This window comes from Vipera berus, assembly GCF_964194415.1.
Source record: "Vipera berus genome assembly, chromosome: Z".
In the NCBI taxonomy this organism is placed as follows: domain Eukaryota; kingdom Metazoa; phylum Chordata; class Lepidosauria; order Squamata; family Viperidae; genus Vipera; species Vipera berus.
The window spans coordinates 20,442,256-20,468,539 of record NC_138205.1 but is presented as its reverse complement, the minus strand read 5'-3'; the positions used below and the strand labels follow the sequence as shown (position 1 = coordinate 20,468,539).

General features: G+C 42.4%; 1 protein-coding gene across 1 annotated transcript in view; it reads left to right on the top strand.

Annotated features, from left to right (window-relative positions):
• LOC308677151 (voltage-gated potassium channel KCNC1-like) overlaps positions 1-25,919 on the top strand; it is a gene marked incomplete at both ends in the record, with an annotated part of 54,308 nt that extends 28,389 nt beyond the window's left edge. The window contains 5 exon segments of the mRNA XM_081343316.1: positions 1,818-2,009; positions 2,012-2,072; positions 2,074-2,086; positions 12,077-12,197; positions 25,786-25,919. Coding sequence (XP_081199442.1) covers positions 1,818-2,009; positions 2,012-2,072; positions 2,074-2,086; positions 12,077-12,197; positions 25,786-25,919 — 521 coding nt within the window.
• Between the last annotated feature and the right edge of the window lie 365 nt (positions 25,920-26,284).

The window sequence follows — 26,284 nt, the reverse complement described above, 5'->3', positions numbered from 1 at the left end:
TCTAGAATAATTCCGTCACAAGATACAATATGACAAGTAACCTCTGATAGCCTCATCCGTTCAAATGTCAAGTGACATTATCAGGTTAAAAATAAAACTGGCAATAAATTCCTCCACAGGATTGCTTGATCATATCTATGGGCCAGCTTATATGTAGCTTATATTAAAGATCAGGACAAGATATGAGAATGCAGCTATAAAGGCCAAATTTTATTCAGAACATTGTCTCTAAATAAAATAAAATTTCTATTTCAGACTATGATTATTCCTGAGGAAACCCCAAATCTCTTATATATGTGCTCTGCTGCAAACTGCAGTGACTCTGTGTGTGTGGTGATGTCATCGCACAAATGTGACTTAGTTGAGTCACAATGTCTGATTCAAGTACATAAGCCACAGCATCCGTATGACATCATTATGCATGTTTTCTTTGCATCCTACCCATGGATACCTTATTTGTACATTTTTTAAATAAGGTAGCCCTAACAATTTCAGGCAGGTTGTTTTGTCTCTTTTGAAACTGATTAGTGAATTATATCAAAAATACTTTTGGGGGCTTGCTTGTTTTCAGGGGACCTTCTCCAGTACAGATTTTAATTGATTGGACAGTTGGACAAAAGTCTATCTGTCATAATTTCCACTACAAGACCTAACACTAAACTGCAATTCCTGAGGCAGATTCCTTGGGGACCTAATCATTATTTTAAATAAATATTTAGAAGACTTATTGGATCATTGCTTCAGCTATATTTTCTTATCAGATTCCTCAGTGCCTTCAACAATGGCAGAGCTTCTAATGTACTTGAAAAGGTCTTAAAAATTCAGGGAAATGTTCATGGATGTATCTGCCTTATAGGTAGCCCATGCTGAACTGTATAGCACAGTCAAACATCAGCACAGGAAATGTTTTATGACATTTTGTATTATGTCACAAACTGACTTGTGATAATGTTTATGTCATAAAACATTTTATAAAATTGGTCAAATTTCTATTCCACAGGAGTAAGGGACTGGTTTTGGGATGCATTCTATAAGTTAGTCCATTTGAGGTACTTTGATTGAAAAGGCTTTGCACCATTTCTCCCAGTTAAAAGTCACAGACACAAGAGTATTAGTAGTATATACGTAGATAGGAACCCATTCTTAACACATAACTCTTACTGACAGAAATGATAAAATACCTTCACTTTTGTGTTCTTGAGTCACAGATTGGGGTACAGAATCATGGCTAAATTAGTATTTAATATACGTCAAGTGAATTGAGCACTAGGCCAAATTATAACAGCAAAGCAGTTAAAGACAGTACTCCCTCATTTTCTGAGAGGGGAAATATAGTCATCACTAATTTTTTGAACAGAAGTTATGTTTGAACAAAATCTTCTGAAACTTGACTCTTAATTGCTTGTCACTTGTAATTATAAGAAATTGTTTACATCTTGGATTTGCAAGAACTAAAACTAAATGCCTCACTTCCCAGGAACAGATACTACTTTAAAAAGGTGTAAAGTGTTTGGACTAAGAGACTTAGAATCATCACAAAGCAATCTGAGAAACAGTTTAAATTTTCCCCTAGATTTTCAAAACATACATAATGTACTTTTAAAAATATAAGAAGAGGCAGATTACTCCTGGATTAGACCAAAAGCCTATTTAATCAGCATCCATTTCTGCAAAAGACTATCAGAAGCTTCTGAGACGTTTGAGCATCAAATGTTGTTTTAATTCCTTACTGGTTGATATTTATATTTAGAAGATATTTCAGTGATCTTCTTAGGTCTGCTGTACATTTTTTTCCCCCTTCCCCTTCCCCTTTACAGATTCCAAGCAGAATGGCGATGCAGCAAACGCGGCTCTGGCTAATGAAGACTGCCCCACAATTGATCAGGCCCTGTCACCTGAGGAGAAGTCACCTGTCACACCTGGCGGCCGAGAGCGCTATAATCGTGACCGAGCCTGCTTCCTCCTCTCCACAGGTGATTTTGGGCAGTCACCTGATGGAAACATCCGAAAAGGTATGTGTACACATATGTCACCATCATTTTCCCCTGCCTATTTCTGCAAAGCTTGCATTCCCTCCTCTAAGCTTGTACCCAAGTACGTTATCTTCCACCCTTGTCACTAATACCACCATAACCTTTGTCTTAGTAAAACGTAGAGCTGACACTTTTCAGGGATAAAGGAGACAATTGCAGATATGTAACTGACTTAAGTAAAAGCCTAATCTTCAGATCAAGGTGGGCAGATAACGTCCTAGCAACCAGCGAGGTCTCCATTTGTTCGACTCTAGTGCCTTAATCGCAGAATGCATTGCTCAAGGGACAGCATTATCTCATGTATAGCTTTTCCCAACCTGGTGCTTCCAGATCTGTTGGACCGTAATCCAGAATACCCATTGGTCAAACTGACCGGGAATTCTGAGAACTGTAGTCCAGTCTATCGAGATCAGCCTTCCCCAGATTGAAAAAAAACCCTACCATAATACCTCTTTCCGGGAGACAGTCCATAATTTTGAGCAGTTGAGATTTTGGGGAGAATCTTGATTCTCCATCAGCATCGGCAGTCCATTCTTTTCAAAACTCTTGTTACGTAATTACGTGCACGGTTCCCCAGCTTCATTACCTCATCCCTTCCCTCAACAAAGTAATGTTTCCCTTACCAGCTTTTGCTTTTTCATCAGTTTCCCCCACCCCACCATCTTTTCTCCCCAGGGGTATCATTCTGTCTTCCAATATTAGCCTGCAGTTGCTCTTCGGGTGCTCATCAGGTTGTTCTTTTAAGGGAGAGAGCAGCAAATGACAACTAGTTCTTTTACCGGGATTTATTGGAAGAGCATGGAAATGGCCATAAAGTGTTTGAAGTTATTTCCCATTCTCCAAATTTGTTATAAATAGGGGGGGAAAAGTAAAGCTTGAGCCTAACTGACTTGCTTCAAATTCCTGCAACATTTTTACCTGAAACATAGAAATAATAAGGTTCTCGGTCAGACATCTTGTAATGAGAGATTTTCCCCATTGTAAACCTTGGGCTAGTTTTAGACCGGTGTTTCTCAACCTTGGCCACATTAAGATGGACGGATTTCAACTCCCAGAATTCCTTAGCCAGTTAATGCTGGCTAGGAAATTCCAGGAGTTGAAATCCACCCATCTTAAAGTGCCCATGGTTGAGAAACACTGTTTTAGATTATCAGCTTAATTGAAGACCTACTAGCCTAACTAGTAGGACAAGAAGCAATGGATGGAAACTAGTCAAGGAGAGAAGCAACCTAGAACTAAGGAGAAACTTCTTGACAGTTAGAACAACTAACCAGTGGAACAACCTGCCTCCAGAAGTGGTGAATGCTCCAACACTGGAAGTTTTTAAGAAGAGACTGGACAGCCATTTGTCTGAAATGGTATAGGGTTTCCTGCCTTAGCAGGGGGTTGGACTAGATGACCTCCAAGGTCCCTTCCAACTACTACTAATTATTATTATTATTATTATTATTATTATTATTATTATTATTATTATTATTATTATTATTATTATTATTATTATCTGAAGAACCACTAGCCTGAGGTTCCCCAAAATGATCATTATCAACTCCCAGGGGTTGAGGGGACCATCCAAGGGGTCGATGTTGCTGATGTTGGAAAATACTGAAGGCCAAAGGAGAAGGGGATGGCAGAGGATGAGATGGTTAGACAGTGTCATCCAAGCAGTGAACATGAATTTGGGCAAACTCCAGGAAACAGTGTGGAGGACACAACTTAGCGACTGAACAACAAAAACAATAAATATTTATTAAATCATTCCCATATAATAAATGTTTGGGGAGGATCAATGAAGAATCTGAAGCTTCATGAAGAGGTTGATAAGCTGAAGTGTTGGTTGACTCCTGTATTAGCCAAACACAGCTGAACTCTTTTGCAAAACAAATAAGTTGCCAGATAAAAAAGAATCATGTTCCTTCCACTCAGCTTGCTGGCAGGTAGTCCTCGATTTACAACTATTCATTTAATGGATATTCAGAATTAAAACAACCCTGAAAAAAGGGACTTATGACCAGCTCTCACACTAATGACCATTGCAGCATCCCACGGTCACATGATCAGACTTCGGGTGCTTAGCAATCAGCATGTATTTACAATGGTTACAGTGTCCAGAGGTCCTGGGATTGTCATCTTCAACCTTCGTAGGCAGCTTCTGACAAGCAAAGTCAAGCTAGATTCGCCTAACGACTGCATGACTTACTTAGCAACCATAGCAAAAAAAGTTTGCAAAATGGGGCAAAATACAACTAACAAGTGCCTTGCTTAGCAGTGGAAATTTAGGGCTTAACTGTGGTTGTAAGTCGAGGACTGCCTATATTCTGACCTCTCCTGCTCAAAAACCCTGCAGACTCCAACCGAGATGGGTCACAAATTTAGCACTGATGTAATTGGGTATGATACACATACAATGCTTCTTCCTCAGTTCCTCCCCCTCTGTTTCCTTCAAAGATCTCTCCTGTCAAATCCTTTAGACTCAAGTGAATCTCAAGAGAGATGTGTCAGGAGATTCCAGGCTGCTAATTTATGGTCAGGAAGCTGCACACGGAGTGCTTGTCCAGGAACAATGCATCATGCTGGGCAAGCAATTGGGATCTTTACAACAGGAAGGCTGAAAACAGAGATCTCACAGCTTTTAGGGTTAGGGCTACAATATCTGGCTTGCAAAATCCTGGCTAGACATTACGTGGCAACATACTCGTGTGTTGCCATCTAGTCATCATCCAAACTTTTGCAGCTTAGATACAGTCTCTCTGCAGTACAGGTAGTCCACAATTGGGACCAGCATTTCTGTTGCTAAGCAAGGCGTTAGGTGAGACATGCCCGAGTTTGCAACCATTTTTTTTTTTGCCATGGTTGTGAAATGAATGATGCAGTTGTTGAATCAGGCTTCCCTCATTGATTTTGCTTGTCGAAACTGGTTGGGACGGTCAGAAATGGCAATCACATGAGCAAGGGACGCTGTAACTGTAATAAATACAGGCCAGTTTCCAAGCACCCAAATTTGGATCACATGACTGGGGAATATTGCAATGGTTGTCAATGCAAGGACCAGTTGTAAGTCACTTTTTTTTAAGTGCCATATTATAACATTGAACAGTTGCTAAACCAATGGTCAAGGAGTACACACATTTCTGAATGACCTCCAAATCAGTGTTTATGGATAAATCAGCAACATTTACATAATCTTTACTAATTCTGTTATCCTATTCGAAAATTCCCAAATGGTCCATATTGCTTTTTTTGGAAAAAAAATCACTCATGCTAACTGCATGAACAAATAACTGGTTAGGAAAATGTTAAGGTTGTTGCGGTTGTTAACTCTGGATATAGGGATAACTGACTTTAGAGTCTTTAGACTGTCAATGATACATCTGAAATTAATATCGCCAGAAAAGTCATCAGTCATTTTTTATGGAACTTAGCACCGACTCTTTGCAGTCCTTCATTCTGCACTAGGTGAGAGTTGACTGTAATTGTGTTCCTCTCTCTGTGTGAAAAAGAATAAGAGACTGTGATCCTTCTAACCCAGGAGTGATCATCAGCATGTTTATGTGCTGTGTAAGTTCTGGTCTAGCATCTGTCAGAAACTGATCTTAGCAGCAGGCAAACTTTCATACAGAGACAAGGTTGCCCCTGTCACAGCAGGCAAACAGGAGGTGACAGCAAATGAAAGCTGACGATGAGTTTAATTCCACCAAGGAAGCGAGAACACCACAGACCTTTCGTGGTGGTGCACAGTAGAGAAGACCAACAAGCAGTGGGCAAAGAAGGACCACAGAAGTGGAACCATCGTCACAAAGTCCAAATTCTGACAACAGCCTTTCTGTTCTAGAGACGTAGACATTCAACCTAGGATTAAGTAGTTTACCAAATATTTTCACCGGCCTTATTTCTTGTTGGCATAAGGGTAGGCAGGCTTTTAAGTTCATCAAGTGGAACGAAGTCAGTCCTCCCCGATAAAGGCAGCAGACAAGGTTAATCAAATCAGTTTCTTTGATTTTAGGTGGGATGTGCATATCCAGTGCAACTGCACAGGATTCAGAAAGCCTGTTCTTCCTGAAGGAATGCAGTCTGATATTCAAACCAATATTCATGAGTAAATCCAACCACTGCATTCTGTGAGCCCAACATCCAGCTAAAAAGGAGTACTGGGGATACTTTAACATTTAAAGCAATAGGGCCACTCTATCTGCCTATCTATCTACTGCATTTATTTATCTCTCTCTCTGTCTGTACTGATCACTCTATATCTATGTTTCACTAATCTACTGTACTGATCTCTCTTTCTACCTCTCTATCTACTACAACTACAGCTTTCTATCTCTGTCTTTCTACCTCTATCTCTATCACCCACATTCTCTTTTAGTTGGAAGTTGGACTCACCTAATGCACCGTTTGGATGTACTCTTTAATATTGGTTTGCCCACAGCAAATTTGCCACCCTGTTGAAAAGCATTCTGGATAAGCATGAAAAAAGTGATGCAGTTATTGAAACACTGTTCAGTACCACAGGATAAGATCCTGAAGCTAAAACTCAAATACTTTGGCCACCTAATGAGAAGGAAGGACTCACTGGAGAAGAGCCTAAGGCTGGGAAAGATTGAGGGCAAGAGAAGAAGGGGACGACAGAGAATGAGGTGGCTGGATGGAGTCGCTGAAGCACTAGGCGTGAGCTTAAATGGACTCCAGAAGATGGTAGAGGACAGGAAGGCCTGGAGGAACGTTGTCCATAGGGTCGCGATGGGTCGGACACAACTTCGCAGCTAACAACAACAACAACCACAGGATAGACCTAAACTCACAACAAAACAGCTTTAAGGCCATAGTCTATTCAGTATACACACCATGGACAGACTGCCTGTTTGAATAGGTGGGCACTTTCTAAGCCCATATATTGCTAGGGAAGAAGAAACAAAAGGGTAGTGAAGAAAACATGGCACTGCTCACACACAATGGCTAATTCATTCAAAGGTATGCAGATTACACATTGTTAGGGGGACAGAGTATTGCTCAGGTGCTGGGTTGTATTAACTGAAGTACAAAAAAATAATTTGACACTGGAGTGGCTATTAGCCAGTGCACGAATAGCTTGTGCTCATTAGATTGGTACTATTCATGGCTATGAGGGGGTACGTAAGTTATTGCTTGTGGTATGCATTCCTGATGTTGACATTTTTCAGAGGCTGCCTTCTTACCTATAAGGGATATTTATGCACTGCACTAGTGGTAAATCTATATCGTCACCAGTGAACTTGAGTAGAAATAATTCTCTGTATGTGGCACTACGTAAACAAGGGGACCAGGTCAACCTGGGCACTTCGACTCACAGAATTCCCCAGCCGGCTGAGGAATTCTGGGAATTGAAGTCCCCACGTTGTAAAGTTGCCAAGTTTGAACACCCCTGATGTAAACAGTGAGGCACTGCAGATGGGGACTGCAGCCAAGAAATTAAAAGACCCTTGCTCCTGGGGAGGAAAACTATGGCAAATCTAGACAGCATACTAAAAAGCAGAGACATCACCCTGTCAACAAAAGTGCGTATAGTCAAGGCTATGGTCTTCCCAGTTGCAATGTATGGATGTGAAAGTTGGACCATAAGAAAGGCTGAGTGCCAAAAAATTGAGACCTTTGAACTCTGGTGCTGGAGAAGACTCCTGCGAGTCCCTTGGACTGCAAGGCGATCAAACCGGTCAGTCCTAGAAGAGATCAACCCTGACTGCTCTTTAGAAGGCCAGATCCTGAAGTTGAAACTCAAAGACTTTGGCCACCTAATGAGAAGGAAGGACTCATTGGAGAAGAGCCTAATGCTGTGAAAGGTTGAGGGCAAGAGAAGAAAGGGATGACAGAGAATGAGTTGGCTGGATGGAGTCACTGAAGCAGTAGGTGTGAGCTTAGGACTCCAGAAGATGGTAGAGGACAGGAAGGCCTGGAGGAACGTTGTCCATAGGGTCGCGATGGGTCGGACACGACTTCGCAGCTAACAACAACAACAACAACAATCCAATGATGTCTCCTCAATTTGCGACCTTTTTGCACTCCAGACATCCACTGTTTGGAGCTTCCCTATAGGTTTAAATCAGGTGGAGCAAAGTGCAGACAAATTTTGTGTGTGTGTGTGTGTGTGTGTGTGTGTGTGTGTGTGTGAGAGAGAGAGAGAGAGAGAGAGAGAGAGAGAGAGAGAGAGACTTTGAGGGGACTTCCTGTCTCAAACTTGTCTCTTCTGCCTCTCAAGGTAGGACTCAGGAAGCAACAGTACTGTAACTTTTGCTAGAGATCCTATACCTACTCCAAGTAGAACATAAATACTGTTATAGCTTCTCCATAGAGGTAGAGTCATTAGCAGAATCCAATGCTTTCATCAGAACGACTGAAGTAGCATCACACTTCTGCAGTTCCAGAGGAGCCCTTAACGCACGTGGCCACACACATACAATTCGAATGGAAGTCTAGACTGGTGAGCTGCTTCCAGGGAACAGTGTTTCTAAGGCCTGCAGCGGCAGGAACAGCAATCCTCAGTTTGCAACCATTCCTTTAGTGACTGTTCTAAGTTATAATAACGGCACTGAACAAAGGGGCTCACCGCGATTGCTCACACTTAACAACCATGCCCATGTTCACATGTTCAAAATTTAGGCAGTTGGCAACTAGCATGTAGTTATGATGGTTGCCACGTTCCAGGGTCATATGATCATCATTTGCAACCTTTCCAGCCAGCTTCAGGCAAGCAAAGCCAATTGGGCGTGGGGGGTGGAAGCTGGATTCACTTCAGTGCAGGGATTCGAATAGAAGGGAATACTTTTAGCCAGTGCTTTTTTTGTAAAAGAAAAAGGTGCCGGAACTCACACATGTTATACTGTACAACCCACCTTGCCTACCCTACAAGGTTCCATCCAAAAAAGGTGCCGGAAGTCCGTTCTGAGCGTTCAATGAGAAAAAAAGCCCTGCTTTTAGCTCGAGGTTAAACTGTAGGATTGTTAGTACTCTCTGAGCTGGTTGCACTGATGATGCTACCTACTTGGGTAATAAAACATCTGCAAGAGAAAAAAAAACCAACCTCAGAGAGCACTGAGGACCCTGCAGTGATTTGCTTAATAACTATGGCAGAAATGGCTGCAAAATTGGGCGCAACTCATGTAACGATCACCTTGCTTAGCAACAGAAATTCTGCTGTCAGTTGGGGAGGTAAGTCGAGGACAACCTGTACATTTTTTGAGGGTGGGTGGAGGGGAAGAAGGTTTATGCCACAGTTCTGATGTTTTCACTGAAGAGCTTCTGATCAGCTTCCGAGGAAATCAGCAAAGCTAGATACGTAGTCTGAGTGGCAGTGAGGAAGGCTGAAAAAATGTTTAGCAAGATAAAATAAAGTAGCGCAGTTAGTTAAGTGTAAGGGAACCAACAATATCTTTTATAGGCTCGCTTCTAAAGTTTCCAGTTTTTACTCTTAAATTTTAATCTACATGGAAATGTATTTTAAATCAGCCCCGGGCATCTGCCCATGCTCTTCAGAGCAAATAAAAGCATGTACAGCTGAGGGAAGAAATCATTATTAATTTTCCTATTTGTACGTGCGCATATTTTAAAACACGTTGGAAATAAGGCCAAGTGCCGTTTGGCAAAAGATAAAATCTTGTTTCAATTCAAGGAGTTGTTCCTGAAAAAAGTGACAAAAGTATAAGAAAAGGTCTCTGAGCGTAAGAGAGTGCACTTTAAATAGCACCGCAGAAACAGCTTGCACTACATTTTTTATGATTAACCAGCATGATTTCAAAAACAGGGGAATTCAGACTGACTTCAGTTGTAGCCCAACCCAGAAATTAAGTACTCTGTGGGTCTTAATCCAAAATAAAATGAGAAGTAGACCATTGTTGATTTGCATACGGTGATTAATCCACCTACGCGCAAATGAAAATTCTATATTGCTTAGCACCAAGGCTAAGATTACGCAGACAAAATTTAGATATAGCTTAAGGCCAGGGCTGATAGGTTAAATCTTATATTAGGGGATGGGAGACTATTTGGATTTTCATTCCTTTAAAAACGTTTAAAGGTTTGGGGTTTTATTTTTCACCGGCCAGATTCACTGTTTAGAGCCGTGGTGGCGAACCTATGGCACGGGTGCCACACGTGGCATGCAGAGCCCTCTCTGTGGGCACGCGCACTGTCGCCCCAGTCCAAGGCCTTCAGCTGGGTTTTATAAAACCTTTTCACTTTAGGCCTCCGCCGTCGTGTGCAAAAGAAAAAAAAAAGGTTCAATCAATCATTCAATTTCAACTTCTCGTGGGAAAAAAAAGATCTCGCAAAGTTGGAACTGATTGATTGAACTTTTTAGTCCCACCCAGTCTGCCGTTACCATGCCCACCCAATGGGCCACGCCCACCCAATGGGCCACGCCCAGGCAGCACCCGACGATACATAAGTGGGTTTGGGGTTGCAGTTTGGGCACTCGTTGTCCAAAAGGTTCGCCATCACTGGTTTAGAGGAAACAACCCAAAGTCAGGGATGCAGCCTGTATTTTGCATTTATATATTATTTCTTGGCTTGCTTGCTTGCTTGCTTGCTTTTTTTAAATTTATCTATTTCACAGTATTTGTAACCTGCCCCAAGCTGAGGACTCTGTCTAGAGTGCCACAGAGTAAAAAATAGGAATAAAAATTAAAAGGGAGACCCCCTCCTCCTCTCCCCCCAAAACATTAAAAAGCATTTTTTAAAACATTGTGGAATAGTTTTGTTTTAACGGCTTTATAAAACGCTGGGAGGGAAGGCAGAAATATCCCCAGTTTTTGGCCTGTCAAAACTACAGTTTACCCATCTTTGAAGGTGGCCAAGATAACATTAAAAAACTGCCCACTTTTTTATAATTTTTTTTTACCAGCATCCTAAAGAATAGATTGGTTTAAACAGTAGCAACTGTGTCCAGATAGGCTCCATTACTCCAGGACGGTGTTTCTCAATTCCAGGGACATTTAAGATGTGTGGACTTCAATATCCAGAATTCCCTAGCAACTTTCATTAATAGAAAGTTTTCCAGCTCATTCAGATAAACGGAGATTCAGACTCAAGCAAATGAGGGTGAACTGCTGCCTCAGAGATTTAGCGTGGCATGATCTGGTACAAACATAAATTGCAAACAGCAATAAATAAAAGATACTGAGACTTCACTAAGAAATCTAAAGAAAGAGATTTACTGAACAAAATTAAGAAATTCAAGAACCATTAAGCAGTCCTAGTCCTATTAAAATCACAATATTCTTATATTTAAAAGGAATGCTTAGCATAATTTAAATTCAAACTTTCAGTAGTCTTCCTCCAAACCATGCCTGTTGGATATTCTCCAAAAGAAAGAAAATACTAATGATCATTTGATATTGGAACCCCTGAGAATCCAGAAGAAAAAGATTGGATTTCTGGACAGGAAAACAATGTTTTTATTTTAAATATTATATATTGTAGCTCCGCTTCTTCCATAGGCAGCAGGAAAAAAAATCCTGAGTTACTAATGGTGTTATCCTTATGACACCCAAATATTGCCCCAGTAGCTTTCAGGGCCAAGAATGGATTTGAATTCATATCAAATCAGAGCTAGATTGAATCAAAGCTAGCATTCCTAACCTTGGCATCGTTCCATTTAAACAGGAGGGAAAGGGAGATTAAACATTAAAATCAACAGGGAAAATAATAACAGCTTTCCCCGACTTGGCACCGTCCAGATTTTCTGGGACAGCAACTCTCACATTTTCCAGCCAAGAGTTTTGCCAGAGACCTTGAAAATTACCATTCTGGAGGGCTGTCAGATTAAGAAGGATTGTTCTAATATGATAGAACAGGTGAGTCAAGCAACAGGCTGGGAGCAGAGCAGGTAAGCGGGGGAGGTGGTTTCCCACAGCCATGCCTCCCTTGACTTCATCACATGCTCATCTTCAGTGCCTCCTCCTCACACCACCTCTGTCTGTTTTTCCCACCCCCCCGACCCCCTTTTCATCTCCATCCATTGCTCCTATCCCTACCCCTCCCTTTATCCCACTGCCCACCAAATCTGGGCCGCACAGGCGCCCGCCGCCTGCCACCGACAGCATTTGACTCCTCTGCCACCTCCTGGTACCTGCATGACTACAATGCCAACGCAGCTCCTTGGAAGCATGAGTAGGAGGCCTGGAAAGCAGGGAATTGGTGAGTAAGCTTTTCCCCATTGCTCTCCGTCCCCTTGGCTCACACTTTCACTTTGGTCTACTTGCACTTTGCCACCCCCTCCAAAAGAACATTTGACAGCCACTTTGCAGTTTCCTCCTCCTCCTCCTGCTCCTGCTCCTCCAGCTCAAGTTCTTGATTTTATTTGGGCAAAAAGGGGCCATTAAGAATTTGCATTGTCAGGAGGGAAGCCATTGGAGGAAACAAAAAAGAGACAGCTGACTGGGCTAGATGGTCCCGCACCAAACGCTGTGTTTCATTTCTTGGTGGGTTTTTTCTTTTTTTTTCTTCTTTTTCTTTTTGGCAGAAAAAACTTGTTGACTTCCGAAAGCGTTACAGATGTAATCCCCTCTCTGCGCAGGTAGTCCTCGACTTACGACCCCGGTTCAGTCTAAAATTCCATTGCTAAGTGATTTGGAAAGTGAGTTCTGCCACTTTGTATGACCACTTTTGCCAGCGCTGTTAAGTGACTCAGTGCAGTTGTTAAGGGGATCGTGTAGCCATTAAGCAGATCTGGCCTCCTCCCCACTTTGCTTGACGGAAGCTGACTGGGAAGGTTAGAAATGGTGATCGCATGACCCCAGGACACTACGGCTGTTGTAAACTCATGCCCATTGCCAAGCATCCAAATTTTGATCACATGACCATAGAGATGCTACAACGGTAACCATTGTGTGAAATCCAGCCATAAATCACTTTTTCCAGTGCCGCTGTAACTTTGAATGGTCACTAAACAAATGGTTGTAAGTCAAAGACTACCTTTAGTCTAATATAATACTATCAGCTTTTCAACTCACTGGCATCCCATTCTGTTTCGTGTTTAAGCCAGCCTTCAGAGGTTCCCCCTGTGTGGAGTAAAATGGGACATAATTATATTCCCTTTTTTTAGCACAGCAGACCACACATAATATTAAATTTAGTGAAGGCATCTCATAGGTCATTAGTAAAAGCTTCTACTCAGTACAAGAGAGTTTTGATTTCAGAGGGTTGCAGTCAGTTAATTTTAGAAATAATTTCTTAACAATGACTCCACGTATGACTGAAGCAGGGGCCTACAAGATCTGGATTGCAAAGCTCAACAGAGGATGGCAGCGAAGAGATACAGTACAAAAAAACTATTTTTTTGCTTCCCCCTGGTGATTGAATATGGGATTGATTGATTGATTGATTGATTGATTGATTGATTGATTGATTTCAAGATTTCAAGAAGAACATAAGACCATAATTGAGCCCAAAATTTCTGTTGTTAAGTGAGACAGTTGCTAAGTGAGTTTTGCCCCATTTTACATCCTTTATTGCCACCGTTGTTAAGTGAATCATTGCAGTTGATGTTACTAACCCAGTTGTTAAGTGAATCTGGCTCCCCCCGCTTGACTTGGCTTGTCAGAAGGTTGCAAAAGGTGATCACATGACCCCGGGACGCTGTAACGATCATAAGTATGAACCAGTTGCCAAGCATCTGAATTTTGGTCGCATGACCATGGGGATGCTGCAAAAGTTGTAACTTTGAAAAAATGGTCATAAGTCACTTTTTTTCATTGCTCTTGTAACTTTGAATGGTCACTAAAGGAACTGTTGTAAGTCGAGGACTACCTGTAGATTGGACCAATTATTTTTTTAATTATAGATGTATACTGCCCAATTACAAGACTAATTATTATTCTTGTATAATCCAATAGCCTTTTTCCCTCAAAGGCCATTTTCTTGATAATTGACCCGGCTGCTCCCTAGCAGTGCTAATTAGAAATATGCTGCTGCTGTATTGGACATGGAATTTCCAATCAGTTGTAATGGCCAAAGGCTATTAAAATGTTGCTTCCATGAGTAGGTTATTCCTTGTCCTCATTAAAGCCATTTAAATGGGAAGTGATCATCTTTTGTACCACTGATAGCTTAGTGTTATCTCTGTCAACCTATTTATGACTATAAAAATAGTTCTCCTGAATGAGAGGCCTTTCCAGTATTATAGGAAACAGGAAAACCCTTTGTGTAATCATTGTACTGTACTCCATTCTCGTTTCATAATTTTTAATTTCAGATCAGATTCAGGTAAAGGACCCCAAGGTTTTTTTTCCCCTGGACTAACCATTTTTGTACATTTCAGAGAATCTGTAGCATAAATGTCCACTTAATGAGTTTTTTTTAAAGAAATTATTTGCTGTACTTCACTGAGCTTTAATATATTTTGGGCTGTGAAGGCCTGACTGCTTATGACAGACCCTTTTTATGACAAACCCTTATTATATGCCAAATATATCACAAACAAAGGTTAAATCTGTATTTGGAGAGCTGTCAGAGGAACAATCCACTGAAGGCGTTTTCTATTAATTAGCTGTGTTTCTCAGACTTGGCAACTTTCAGACAGGTGGACTCCAATTCCCAGAATTCCCTAGCTAAGACAAAATTGCCAAGCCTCGGAAACAATGAATTAGTTGCAGAGACTACCTTCTGTTGGAATATTAGCAGGGAATAGCATCGGGACAACCTTGTTTGAACTTGGAAGTCAAGCAGAGTCTAATATGGTTAGGACTAGAGAAAACTCAGAAGCTGAGTTTCCAAAACCTTTCACTGAAAAAAACTTACTGATCTAAGAAAGGTGTCTAACTAAGAAAGGTAAGACAATAACTTTGCCCATCAGTAATTAAGATGTAGTATACAGTACATAGCATAGCATAGCTGACAAACCCTTTTTCTCTTACAGTAAACAGGACCTGTGCAGTGCAGAATTGATAATTGGCACATTCATTACTATGGAAGACAAGCTCATTGGTTTTTATTCAGGCACATCCCCATTTATCACTGTAAGGCAGGGGTCTTCAAACTTGGCCCTTTTATGACTTGTGGACTTCAACTCCCAGAAGTTGAAGTCCACAAGTCATAAAAGGGCCAAGTTTGAAGACCCCTGCTGTAAGGGATTGTTCTGGGGTGTCTACAGGGAAGTGGTAAAAAATAGGAATCAAAATACCACAAAGTTTGAGAAACCTCACAGTACAATTAGTCCTCGACTTACAACGGTTCATTTAGTGACCGTTCAAAATTACAACGGTACTAAAAAAAATGACTTATGACTGTTTTTCACGCTTACAACCGTTGCAGTATCCCCATGATTATGTGATCACAATTCGGATGCTTAGCAACTGGTTCATATTTATGACAGTTGCAGTGTCCTGGGATCATGTGATCACCCTTTGCAACCTTCTGACAATCAAAGTCAATGGGGAAGCTAGATTCTCCTAACAGCTGGGTTACTAACTTAACAGCTGTTGCAAGGAAGATTGTAAAATGGGGGGGGGGAATCACTTAACAAATATCTCACTTAACAACAGAAATTTTGGGCTCAATTGTGGTCGTAAGTCAAAGACTACCTGTAGTGATTTCCACATCTGTATTTATAGAGAGCGAGCAGTGTTTCTAACCTCAACAAATTTAAGATGTGTGGAACAGACTGGGGAATTCTGGGAGCTGAACTCTAAAAGTTGCTGAACTTGAGAAACACTAATATAGAGCAGTATATGCAAATACCATGCAAAGCAGCAGATTTTTAAATCCTCTTTTTAAGCAATGCTTTTCTATTATCGAACTGATGCTATTTATATTGTCACTGTAAATCTCTGTCAAGAGCTTAGATCCACAGAAACAGGCAATGTGTTAGTATCAGGCAGCTCAATGACTGCACCCCTATTTTATATAACTCTAGGACATGGGCACACATGTACCTACACACTCACAGGTTAGCAGAGGAATTTTCCCCCTCCAATTTCTGAAAGACAAATCACACACAAAAAGGAGAGGTATCAAGCTACCTCTTCGCTCTGATCTTCTCCTATCTGCCGCAGTACAGCTAAAGTAACAATTGACTACAGTACTTCAGGTTGTTCACAAGCCATAACATACATGTCATGTTAATCCCTTGCCAGACCCTTCTTCATACTTTTAAATTAATTATAAGAATGTATTTGTGTTTGACCAAAAACCCACAAAAAGCCTCACACCCAAGGAGCTACAATCTAAATTATGTGTAGTAAGGGAAACAACAAAAGGAAAGGAAAGTAGCTAAGAATGAGCAGATGTGAACAAATATTAGTTTTAGGCATGCTGTTCATTACCATCTCAGACCTCAATAGTATACTACAGGGGTGTCAAACTCAATTTCATTGAGGGCCGCATCAGCATTGCGGTTACCCTTGAGGGGCCAGGTGGGCGTGGCCAGGGTGGGCGTGGCCTACTGATTGGGTGTGGGTGGAGTGGGTGTGGCCTACTGCATGGGCATGGCCAACTCTACATCATTTGCGTCAAGGGTGCCTATGGGGGCTGGGCAGGAGTGGGACAGATCTGAGGGTCTCTGGCAGAAGGAGATGGGACTGGGGCAAGTGCCGAGGCATGGTCCACTGATCCTCTCAGGCCATGTGTATGTGGGAGGGGGGCTGGACAGTGGTGTGGAGGTCAAATGCCCAGCCCAGCCCTCAAGTACCCACAGCACTAAGCCCACCCCCACTTCCCCAAGAGGGTGCCCAGCTGCTGTGCTTGCTCTCCTTAGCCAGGTTGCTCATGATGGGTATGAGAGCAACGTCAAGAGGGAGGCCCACTTCCTCTCCATGTGAGGAGACCTGGCTTTGTATCCAAAGCTTCCTTAGCAAAAGGATGGGAGACCACCCAGGTTAGGCCAGGAGGAGGGGACAAGGGGATGGTGAAAGGGCAGCAGGGAAGGACTAAGGCAGGACTTCCCTCAGACCCTCCCTCTCCTTCCTTCCTTCCTTCCTTCCAAGAACAGAGTGGTAGGAAAATATTTGAGATGAGGGAGGGAGAAAAACAGGCAAGAAACGCAGCTGAGGAAGTGTTATCCTTCATGAGGAATGAAGAAATGCACCATCGCCTGGAAGTGGCCAGCACATGGCCCTCTCCTCACAGCGCCGAGAGGCTGAGCCGGTGGCACAAAACTGAAGAGAAGCACAACGCTGCCCAGCCCCTAGCCTGCCCGAAGTAGGCAGGGCCATGTGCTGGCCACTTCCAGGCGATGGTGCATTTCTTCATTCCTCACAAAGGCTGATACCTCCCCAGCGTGCACCCAGGGGGCAGGGCCGATGCGGCAGGGGCCGGTCCCTCACTGTTTCCAGATGGCCTTGTGGAGCTAAGACTGAATGTATTTCAGCATAGATGATCACCACAAAATTGTACATTGGCTCCTGGCCGGCCTGGGCCGGAGCCAAGGCAGCAGGGGCCATTCCCTCACTGTTTCCAGGATGGCTTCGCGGGCCACATGAAACCACTTTGCGGGCCGGATCTGGGCCCCGGGCCTTGTGTTTGACATGTCTGGTATACTATATTCCATACATAGATTTCTCCAACCAGTGGTGCTCCAGATGTTTGGGGCCCTCCAGAGGCTGGGTCTGGAATTACATGAGTCACCACATGGAAAAGGCACCATGTTGGGGAAAAGCTTCTTTGGTAAGGCATTTTTTTACAATCAGGATTAAACTTCAAGAGACTGTGGCAAAACAAGGGCCAAGTCACTCAAGATTTTGCCTACTTGGGTAGGGTGCCAATATCTTCATTTCTATTCTTCTCACCTATCATATATATATAGATACAGCCTCATACATTCCCCATTAATTCCTCTTCCTCTCCCGCTCCCATGTCCTATGTGCTTTGGCTTTATTTCATTATTATCTGTTTTCATTTTCAGGGCAAATATTGTGCCTGTCCATGGAAGAGAACGATGGGGAGCCTCATAGCTCTAGAACTGAGAGTTGGGGTGTCAAGCAGTCCCTGCCCTTAAAACATAGAGAAAAGAGAAAAGGAGAATGCTTTTAAAAAGCAGTGTTTTTTCAAACCTGGCAACTTTTAAGATGTGTGCGCTTCAACTTCCAGAAATCCCTAGCTAGCATGCTGCCTCAGGGATTCTGGGAGCTGAAGCTCACACATCTTAAAATTGCCCTAAGTTTGAAAAACAACACTTTAAAGGGACATTGAGCATGGGCACCATTAGGGGAACAAAATGGTGGAGGATGGAGAATGGAGCTGAGGTGAAATTTGGAGGAGCTGAATTGCTGAAGGGGTAAAAAAAAGCAGAAAACACAATCCGTGGCTTGACTGGGCCACAGAGATAGGTGGCATCTCAACATCATCCATCAAGTGACACAGCCTCTTGTTCATGGCAGAGATGGGGCTTCCCTCGTGTTCTTCCCAGGGGTGGGCTGCATCAATATTTGATTCCAATTAATGCCCCATTTCATACGTCTTGTAGGGTCTACCCTGTATTCTCGTAACGCCCCGACTGCGTGAGCCAGGTACGTATCTTGTGCCATACACCTCAGCCTGCTTATTTATATGCCTGGGGGTGAATGGGGGAGGGCGGCACTTTCCATTTTTCACAGGCAGCTGGTTAGAGATGTCTGGATGAAGCTGGGGCTTCATGCCAGTCTCTCGTTCAGGGGTTGGGTGGAGAAAGACAAGAATCCAAAACATAATTCCATCAAGCAGCCTTTAGACTTCTTGTCATGCCCTAATTCCCTATGCCAATATTTGTGGCCTCAAAGGATTGAAAAAAAATTAAGTCATGAAGATTCTGTGCATTGGATGTAATTCTTAGAGGTCCTAGTACAGTTTCGTTGCCCAGCAGTACCATGGTTCTCACTTTATGCTTTCCATTGGATTTGGTTCAGACAGTGTTGTCCATCCAAATCCTTGGTACAATTCTTGCCATTCAGACTTTTTAGTTCTCCTGCGTCTGCAAATCAGTGCTCCTCTCCTTTTTCCATGTGCCTATTGTTTTGCATATGTTTACCTAAGCATCAGAGGGACGCGGTGGCTCAGTGGGTTAGGACGCCGAGCTTGTCGATCACAAGGTCGGCAGTTTGGCGGGTCGAATCCCGAGTGCCGCGTAACAGAGTGAGCGCCTGTTACTCGTCCCAGCTTCTGCCAACCTAGCAGTTTGAAAGCACGTAAAAATGCAAGTAGAAAAATAGGGACCACTGCGGTGGGAAGGTAACAGCGTTCCGTGCGCCTCTGGCATCTAGTCATGCGGGCCACATGACCACAGAGACGTCCTCGGACAAGCGCTGGCTCTTCGGCTTTGAAACGGAGATGAGCACCGGCCCCTAGAGTCGGAAACGACTAGCACGCATGTGCGGGGGAACCTTTACCTTTACCTTTTTACCTAAGCATCTGTGTTATGTGCATATGCAAAACCCCAAATCATGGCCAAGGAAATAAAGGTGTGGCTTGCCCTGGTTGCAAAATTGAATTCTGGGTGTAGACAACAGTGTGTGCAAAAAAACAGGTAAGTGTCAAACGGTGCGGCTGGTAAAAGGTTTGGATATCGTTGCATGCCAAGGAAGCTCGGCTTCCCATTAGCACCACAAAACTGGTGCTAATGGGACAGAAACGATGAAATGCATCTGCATGCATACCTGGTTCGAGCTACAGGTGAACCTAAAGGTTGAGCGTGCAATCTACTGCTTAGTTGCATTTAATTTAAAGAGTTGCACGTGAAAAGAAACTGGATAGTCTCCTTGCTTCTTCTTAAGTTTCGCTTCATTCAAGTGATTCTGTACAATTTCACAAAACTGTACAGTAAAAAGTGAAAGTTTCCTTGGTGTGAGCGAATCTTAGAATGTGCAAACTGTTCCTGCGTAGGTAAAAATGAACCGATGAGTACAGGAAATCTGCACTTTGCACGTGCTGTTATTCCTTTTGCTCCATGCTGCGTGTCAAAAGAAAGGGTGAGCATACGCTGATGATATGCAAAAGTCTCCTTCTTCTGCACACGGAAGGAGTGAACGTTTGCTTGCACAAGCTATCCTGCTTAGCATTTCCAGCCCGTGTGATCAGGTATCTGTGTCTTTCTTTATTCTCAGCTCTGATTACCGCCTGAGACTGGCTGGGCATGTGAACTCCTGCGCCCCCTGGAGGAGGTCAGCCCTGCTCTGCTTTCACTCCAATCTCACTTGTTGCTTTTGGGGTGGGGTTGGGGGCTTCTGGCAAATAAGAGGCCTTAGGACCCTGACCTCTGTCTATAGCCAGGGCCATTTTCTCTCTCCTGCTCAGGACTGAATTGGGACTTCACATAAGATCTATTTGGATGTGTTTGCATGACCCCTCTGGTTAACTTATTAAGTCAGTTATGGAATCATAAACTAACCAAATTTAGCTAGGTTAGCACATCATGGTTAGGCTAAATCACTGTGTCTTTGTTTCTGTTCATTGTGTCATGTGAACACACCATGCGTATAGCAGGGCCGAGCAGCAGGCATCTCTGATACAGAATAACTCTTTTGCATGAAAGTACAGATAGTCCTCAACTTACCACCTTTCGTTCATAGTTATGATGGACTCAAAAAAGATGTACTGATATGACCGTTGCACCACCCCCGCAGTAACATGATCGCAATTCAGTGACTTGGCAACTGGCTCCCATTTAAGACCAGTTGCAGCATCCTTTAGTCATGTGATTGTGATTTGCAAGCTCTTTTGCCAAATCCCAGCAAAAAACATCCTTTGAGGAAGCTGGATAACCTTAACAATTACATGATTCACTTAACAACTGTGTGATTAGTTTAATGACAGTGGTAATTTGCTTAATAAACAATGGCATAAAAATAGGCGTAAAATTGGGTCTGGCTTCGCATACAACTGCAACGACTTGTGATGGAAATTCCAGTCCTAATTCCGGTCATAAGTCAAGGACTATTTGTACTGAGTTATGAGAAAGAGAGAGAGAGATGGAGTTGGGCTTCCACAAGCTAAGAAATTGCACCAGATTTGCAATAGATTTAGTGCAATGTTCTGATCAGAAAGCTAATGCCTCTCTGTTACACACTGTGAATATATGTAAAAGCATGATCAACTGATAAAAACAGCATGCTTTGTAGAGTGTCCCTGGGATGACATGTAATGACTTACTACCTGCATACAAACATACAAAAGTATTACATACTGTATTACCATGCCCTATAGGTCTGCAAAGTGCACATTGGTATATGGGGTGGTGTACTTTACATGTATATTGTACTAAACCTCCAATCATCCAGTTTCAATTCACAACAGTCTGCAGTATGTATACTGAAGTGGTGCAGATAGGCTACACAAGCACAACAGTGGATATCCTGGCATTCATTTGTATGCAACAGTGGCGAATTTCTGCAGCTTCATTTGTATTGGTCTAGATCAGAATTCTGCTATTTGGTGGTCTTCAGATGTATAACATTAAAACTTTCATAATTGCCAGACAGCATGATTAGTATATCTAGAGAATATCAGGTTAGAGATGGATAGGTGGATGGATAGAATGAACAGATCAATATCCAACAAACATACATATTATATCTTCATAATATACTGTATACATCTCAAGAGTAGTATTCATGGATTGTGTGTTTTCCGCTTCTTTCTTTTAAGGGGAAGGAGTATAGAAGTGTTTTCAATAAAACAAATACTAAAAAAAAATAAAACAAATACATACATATTAACAGTAGCATATACATTATACCAGGGTTTTTCAAACTGACTTCTGTTTGAATTTGATGGGTTTCCATGAGAAACTAAGAGCAAAAAAAACAACAACCCCTAACTAATTTGAAGATATAAAGTTGCATAAATAAATTTTATGCACAAACTTTGTTTTATTGGCAATGTTGATCCCTAGGGTTTTGCCTTTTGATCTGGGATTCCAATGTTTTTTAATAGGTTCTACAGCCTGAGAATGTTTGACACCCCCCTTCCCGCGCTCAGTTATATGACACATGTGTCAGCCAGGTTTAACCTGGAACATATATTTAAATTATGTTTCACATATTCCTTCATCAAATAGCATGTTAATTACATGCATTAATATTATGAATATACTTACAGTAGTTTGAGCTTCAAACATACAATCTGGAATAAACTTAAGTTACGCTTCCATTTAATACAGATCATGCTACCAAGAGTCTGTTGTGAGCTATATAACCAATGAATCCTGTAACCGACTATGCACTTACCTTTGGAAGAGCTCCAGACCTTGAGCTGGGAAAGGAGACCAGGCCTCTCCAAACTTCAGCATCCTTAGGCCGCGCGTCATTCCATCCTGGAAGTAAACACCATTTTCAGAGCAGCTACAATGAATTATGGCCCTTCCCCAATGTGATGAGCACAATGAAATATGATCCCTTCCATTGGGAGCAGGGGAAGGGGGGAGACAAAGGTTGTAGGGAGGGCCCTGTAGGGCGGGATGTGGGGCCCAAGGCCTGTGGGGCCTAATGGGGCAGGAAGCAAAGCAGGAAGTGGGAGAGGCCTTGGGAGGCCCAGAGTAGGCCGCATGTGAGCTAGAAAGGTACTGCATTACATGTCTAGGCTTGCGCTAGGCCTCCCAGGGCTTCCCCTGCCCCTGAGGCACCCCAGGCTCCATTTAATGACCCCATTGGGAAGAGGAGAAGCGGGGGTTGTTAAATGGAACAGTCATGTGATTGCCTCGCTTAACAACCATAATGATTTGCGGTCATAATGGCGGGCTCTATAATGGGCAGGCTCTCAAGGGCTACCTGTAAGGGCCTAAAGACCTGGCTCTGTTAGTTGGCCTGAGACCCCAATAGGGGAACAGCGCAATGGAAGTGGTTCATCAAGTAACAACAGATCCCACCTCCCCCATTCTGCCCCTGCCCTCCCCACAGGTCCTTGATTTTTAATTCTTGCTTTTAATTTATGGTGTGTGTGTGTGTGTGTGTGTACATACATAAATAAAAGCAAGAATTAAAAATATTTTATCTATTTATCTATTGACTGTAAGCCACCCAGAGTCACCTTATGGTAAGATGGGCAGCCAATAAATAAATATATAGTGAACAAGTTGACTGCCAAAACAGGTTTTAGTGTCCTGGTTGCTACTTGCCTGTATGAGATACACAAAACACTTAAGTCATAACATGTTAAAGTCCCATGCATCTCCTCAACAGGTATATTGTCATATTATGCAAGTGTGGCCTGCATGGTTTTGTCTTTATCGTACAATCGGCTGTGAATTGTATAGGAAGCATGTAAATGGTGACAGTGAGGATCTTACATAAATAAGTAAAATAAGGGGAAAAACAGGTTTTTAGGAGGGGGAACAAGTCATGGTGGGAATTGCTTTGGCAGCAAAAGGGTTTTTCAGATTAAATTCCCCCTCCTCTATACAATTTGTGATCCCTATAATTATCAGCCTTTCTTTCTTGAGGATAATAAGTGCATTTTTTTAAACCTGCAAACTTTTTTCCCCTCTCTTATGCAGGATATGCCCCTTTTTTTCTCCCTGCTTTTTATATATTCTGGAATAATTGGGTTGGGAGTGAGTTTATACTATAGATACCAAGCAGGATTATAAAGTTTAGCCACTATAAATCAGTTGAATTAGGAAAAATCTGTGTCAATAGCTTTTTTTCTGATATTCTACTTTTGGATGAAGATGGATCTTATTTGGGGGAACCATTCCCATATGGAACAGTAACAACTCTATTCCAGAGGTGTCCAGAGGTGGGGAAAAAAAATCAAGATGGTAGCTAGAACTGTATGATTCAAGCCCCATCCCCTTTTTACATATGCTGTGACAAACTTAAAAGCGGTAGGCCTTCAGTTCACATGTTTGTAACCACCATGTTGACTTTTCGACACACACCCCGGGGATACCTATAATGGACCACAGATTAATAAAACAAAGGAGAGGGCCTTGCACTCCTTAGTTCTGCTTCCTCAGATTATCCTTTGTAAATAGGAAAAGCTAAGGGGGAATGATGATCTCTGCTGCTCATCCCTCTAACAATGCTGTGAGAGTCTGTAAGGCAGCCCTTACAGACTGCCATTTTAAGATGGGCGAACCTCAACTCCCAGAATTCCCCAACCAACAAGGAATTCTGGGAAAGGAAGTCCACACATCTTAAAGCAGCCAAAATTGAGAAATGCTACTATAGGGTATAATTTCTGAAGTGCTAGACCACAGCCAGGAAAATCAGAGCTCAGACTGCTGCTTAGAGAGTGATACCATTAAAACAAAAAAGGGAGAGTCCCATTTCAACCAACTATGGTTCCTTCAAGAAACCCATCAGGATTATTCCATCAAGGTGGAATAATCACATAACAAAAAAGGAGATAAAAATAGACATGAACTGACAAAATGTTATTAGGCTAATTGATTAGACTGACATGGACTGAATAGACCATAATCCAAGGATTCATATCCTTTAAACAGATATCCTGATCAGAAGGCAATTGTCTGCTAATTGTTTTCAATTCAGGTGGAGGCCAAGGGGCAGTCCATTTCCAAATTTGCTGTCCCAGAGCTGTCCCCTTGATTGTAATGATAGCAGCCAGGCAACCCAGGCCCAGTAGGATCCTCATACCTACACCACCTGCTTTGCTAACCTGTGTTCTGCAAGGTCTGGTGAAAGAAGAATTACATGTGCAATTGGAGGAGAGATTACTTTATGGTACTACTGGGAAGAAAGCAAGAATTCATTTGAAGCCCAGATGGAACAATACATACCAGCCAAACCACTGATCAATAGATAATTACAAATATTGTTTTGATTTAAATAATTATTACTTAAGGTTATTTTGGAATCAATTATTATACAGTACAGCTTCATTATAGAATATGGCACAGTTGGTGGTTTGAGATGCTGTTAAGGATGCAGGCTAAGGTCTAAAGTGAAGGAATAAGGTGTTTCCAGAAAATGTTTTCAGTGGGCAATTATTCTGCCTTATTCATAGCATTTAAAGAAGCAGAAATCAGGACGACCCTGTTTTCTATTTGTAAATTACTTTTTTAAAAAAGCACTGAAAAAAGAATGAAAAGGAATGGTTACATTAATGCCTTTTGACTGGTTTTAGTAGGTCACCCCACTGGAAATATCTTCAATCAGATTTAGCAGTTTTATACAGCTAGTTAGCTGTTGTATCTAGTGACCTCTGCTGATCTAGGGACTGCCCTATAGCTGTCTAGACAGCAATATGGAAGGACTGAAACAGCACAAAATTTGGTTTTAGAAGGCCCCAATCTGCACAGCCATTGTTGAGAAGTTCAGGAGTGGAAATCCACACATTTGTAGTGTGCCAAAGTTGGTAATAGACACTAGTATTCAGGGCTGATTTCATAAGCCATAAATCGGCCTTCCTCAACAACCACCTCCCAATTGTATTGCGAATGCAATTTCTAAAGCATGCCAAATTGTAGGAAGACTGCTCCAAACCTCCACAAAGTGTGACTTCATATTAGTGAAAAGCTGTTTCAATTAAAACAAACGAAAATCAGAGTGCCCCAATTTGGACCATATAGCCAGCATCGCTGCAGCTGATGAGGAATTGGGAAGGGAGGAGAAAAAGCTGCTGCTTCAGAAATCCTGATTATGAAACCGCACATTTTTAAATGCAGCCAACACTGGGGTAAATGGAGCAGATCTGAATCAGTGTAAAGTTATCAGTGAAGCATAGCAGAAAGTAGCTTCCTCTCCCCCACCCCACTATGCTATTGAGATTGCCTGACAGAGTGCCTTTAAGTCTTAACCAGACTTGTGTTTTTGTTCATTCACTCACTTCTCTCATCTCTCTCCTTCGTTCCTGACAGCACTCCCCACAGGCTATGAGAAGTCACACAGCCTGAACAGCATTGCTGGTCTACCTCCATCTCCAGCACCTCCTTTCTTTGGCTCACCTGGTTCCGTCCGACGTCCTCGCTCGCCCATCCCTTCCATACTCTAGAGACACACCAGGAATGCTTGGGGTTAGCTTGTATGTTTGTTTCTTTAAAAAAAGAAGAAGAAGAAGGAAAAGGAAAAAGAAAAGGTAATGCCAAAAAATGGGGGAGGGCAGAGTTAAAGGCAAAGAACACACTATCTGCTGAATGCATTGGAACACACGAAAAGCGGGAGACACCCATACAAGTGGTGTTGCACTAAATTTGCACTTTCTGGAGCATCCATGAGAATTCTGAGGCCTGAAGCCTTCGGTCCCTGTAGCTTTGAATCAGGAGTACAGCTTAAGCATCTACTGTGGGAAGAAGGGTGAGGGATGGTTTGCTCTGAAAATCCAAACGCTCTAAAAGGAGGAGAGGAGATATGTCAAGG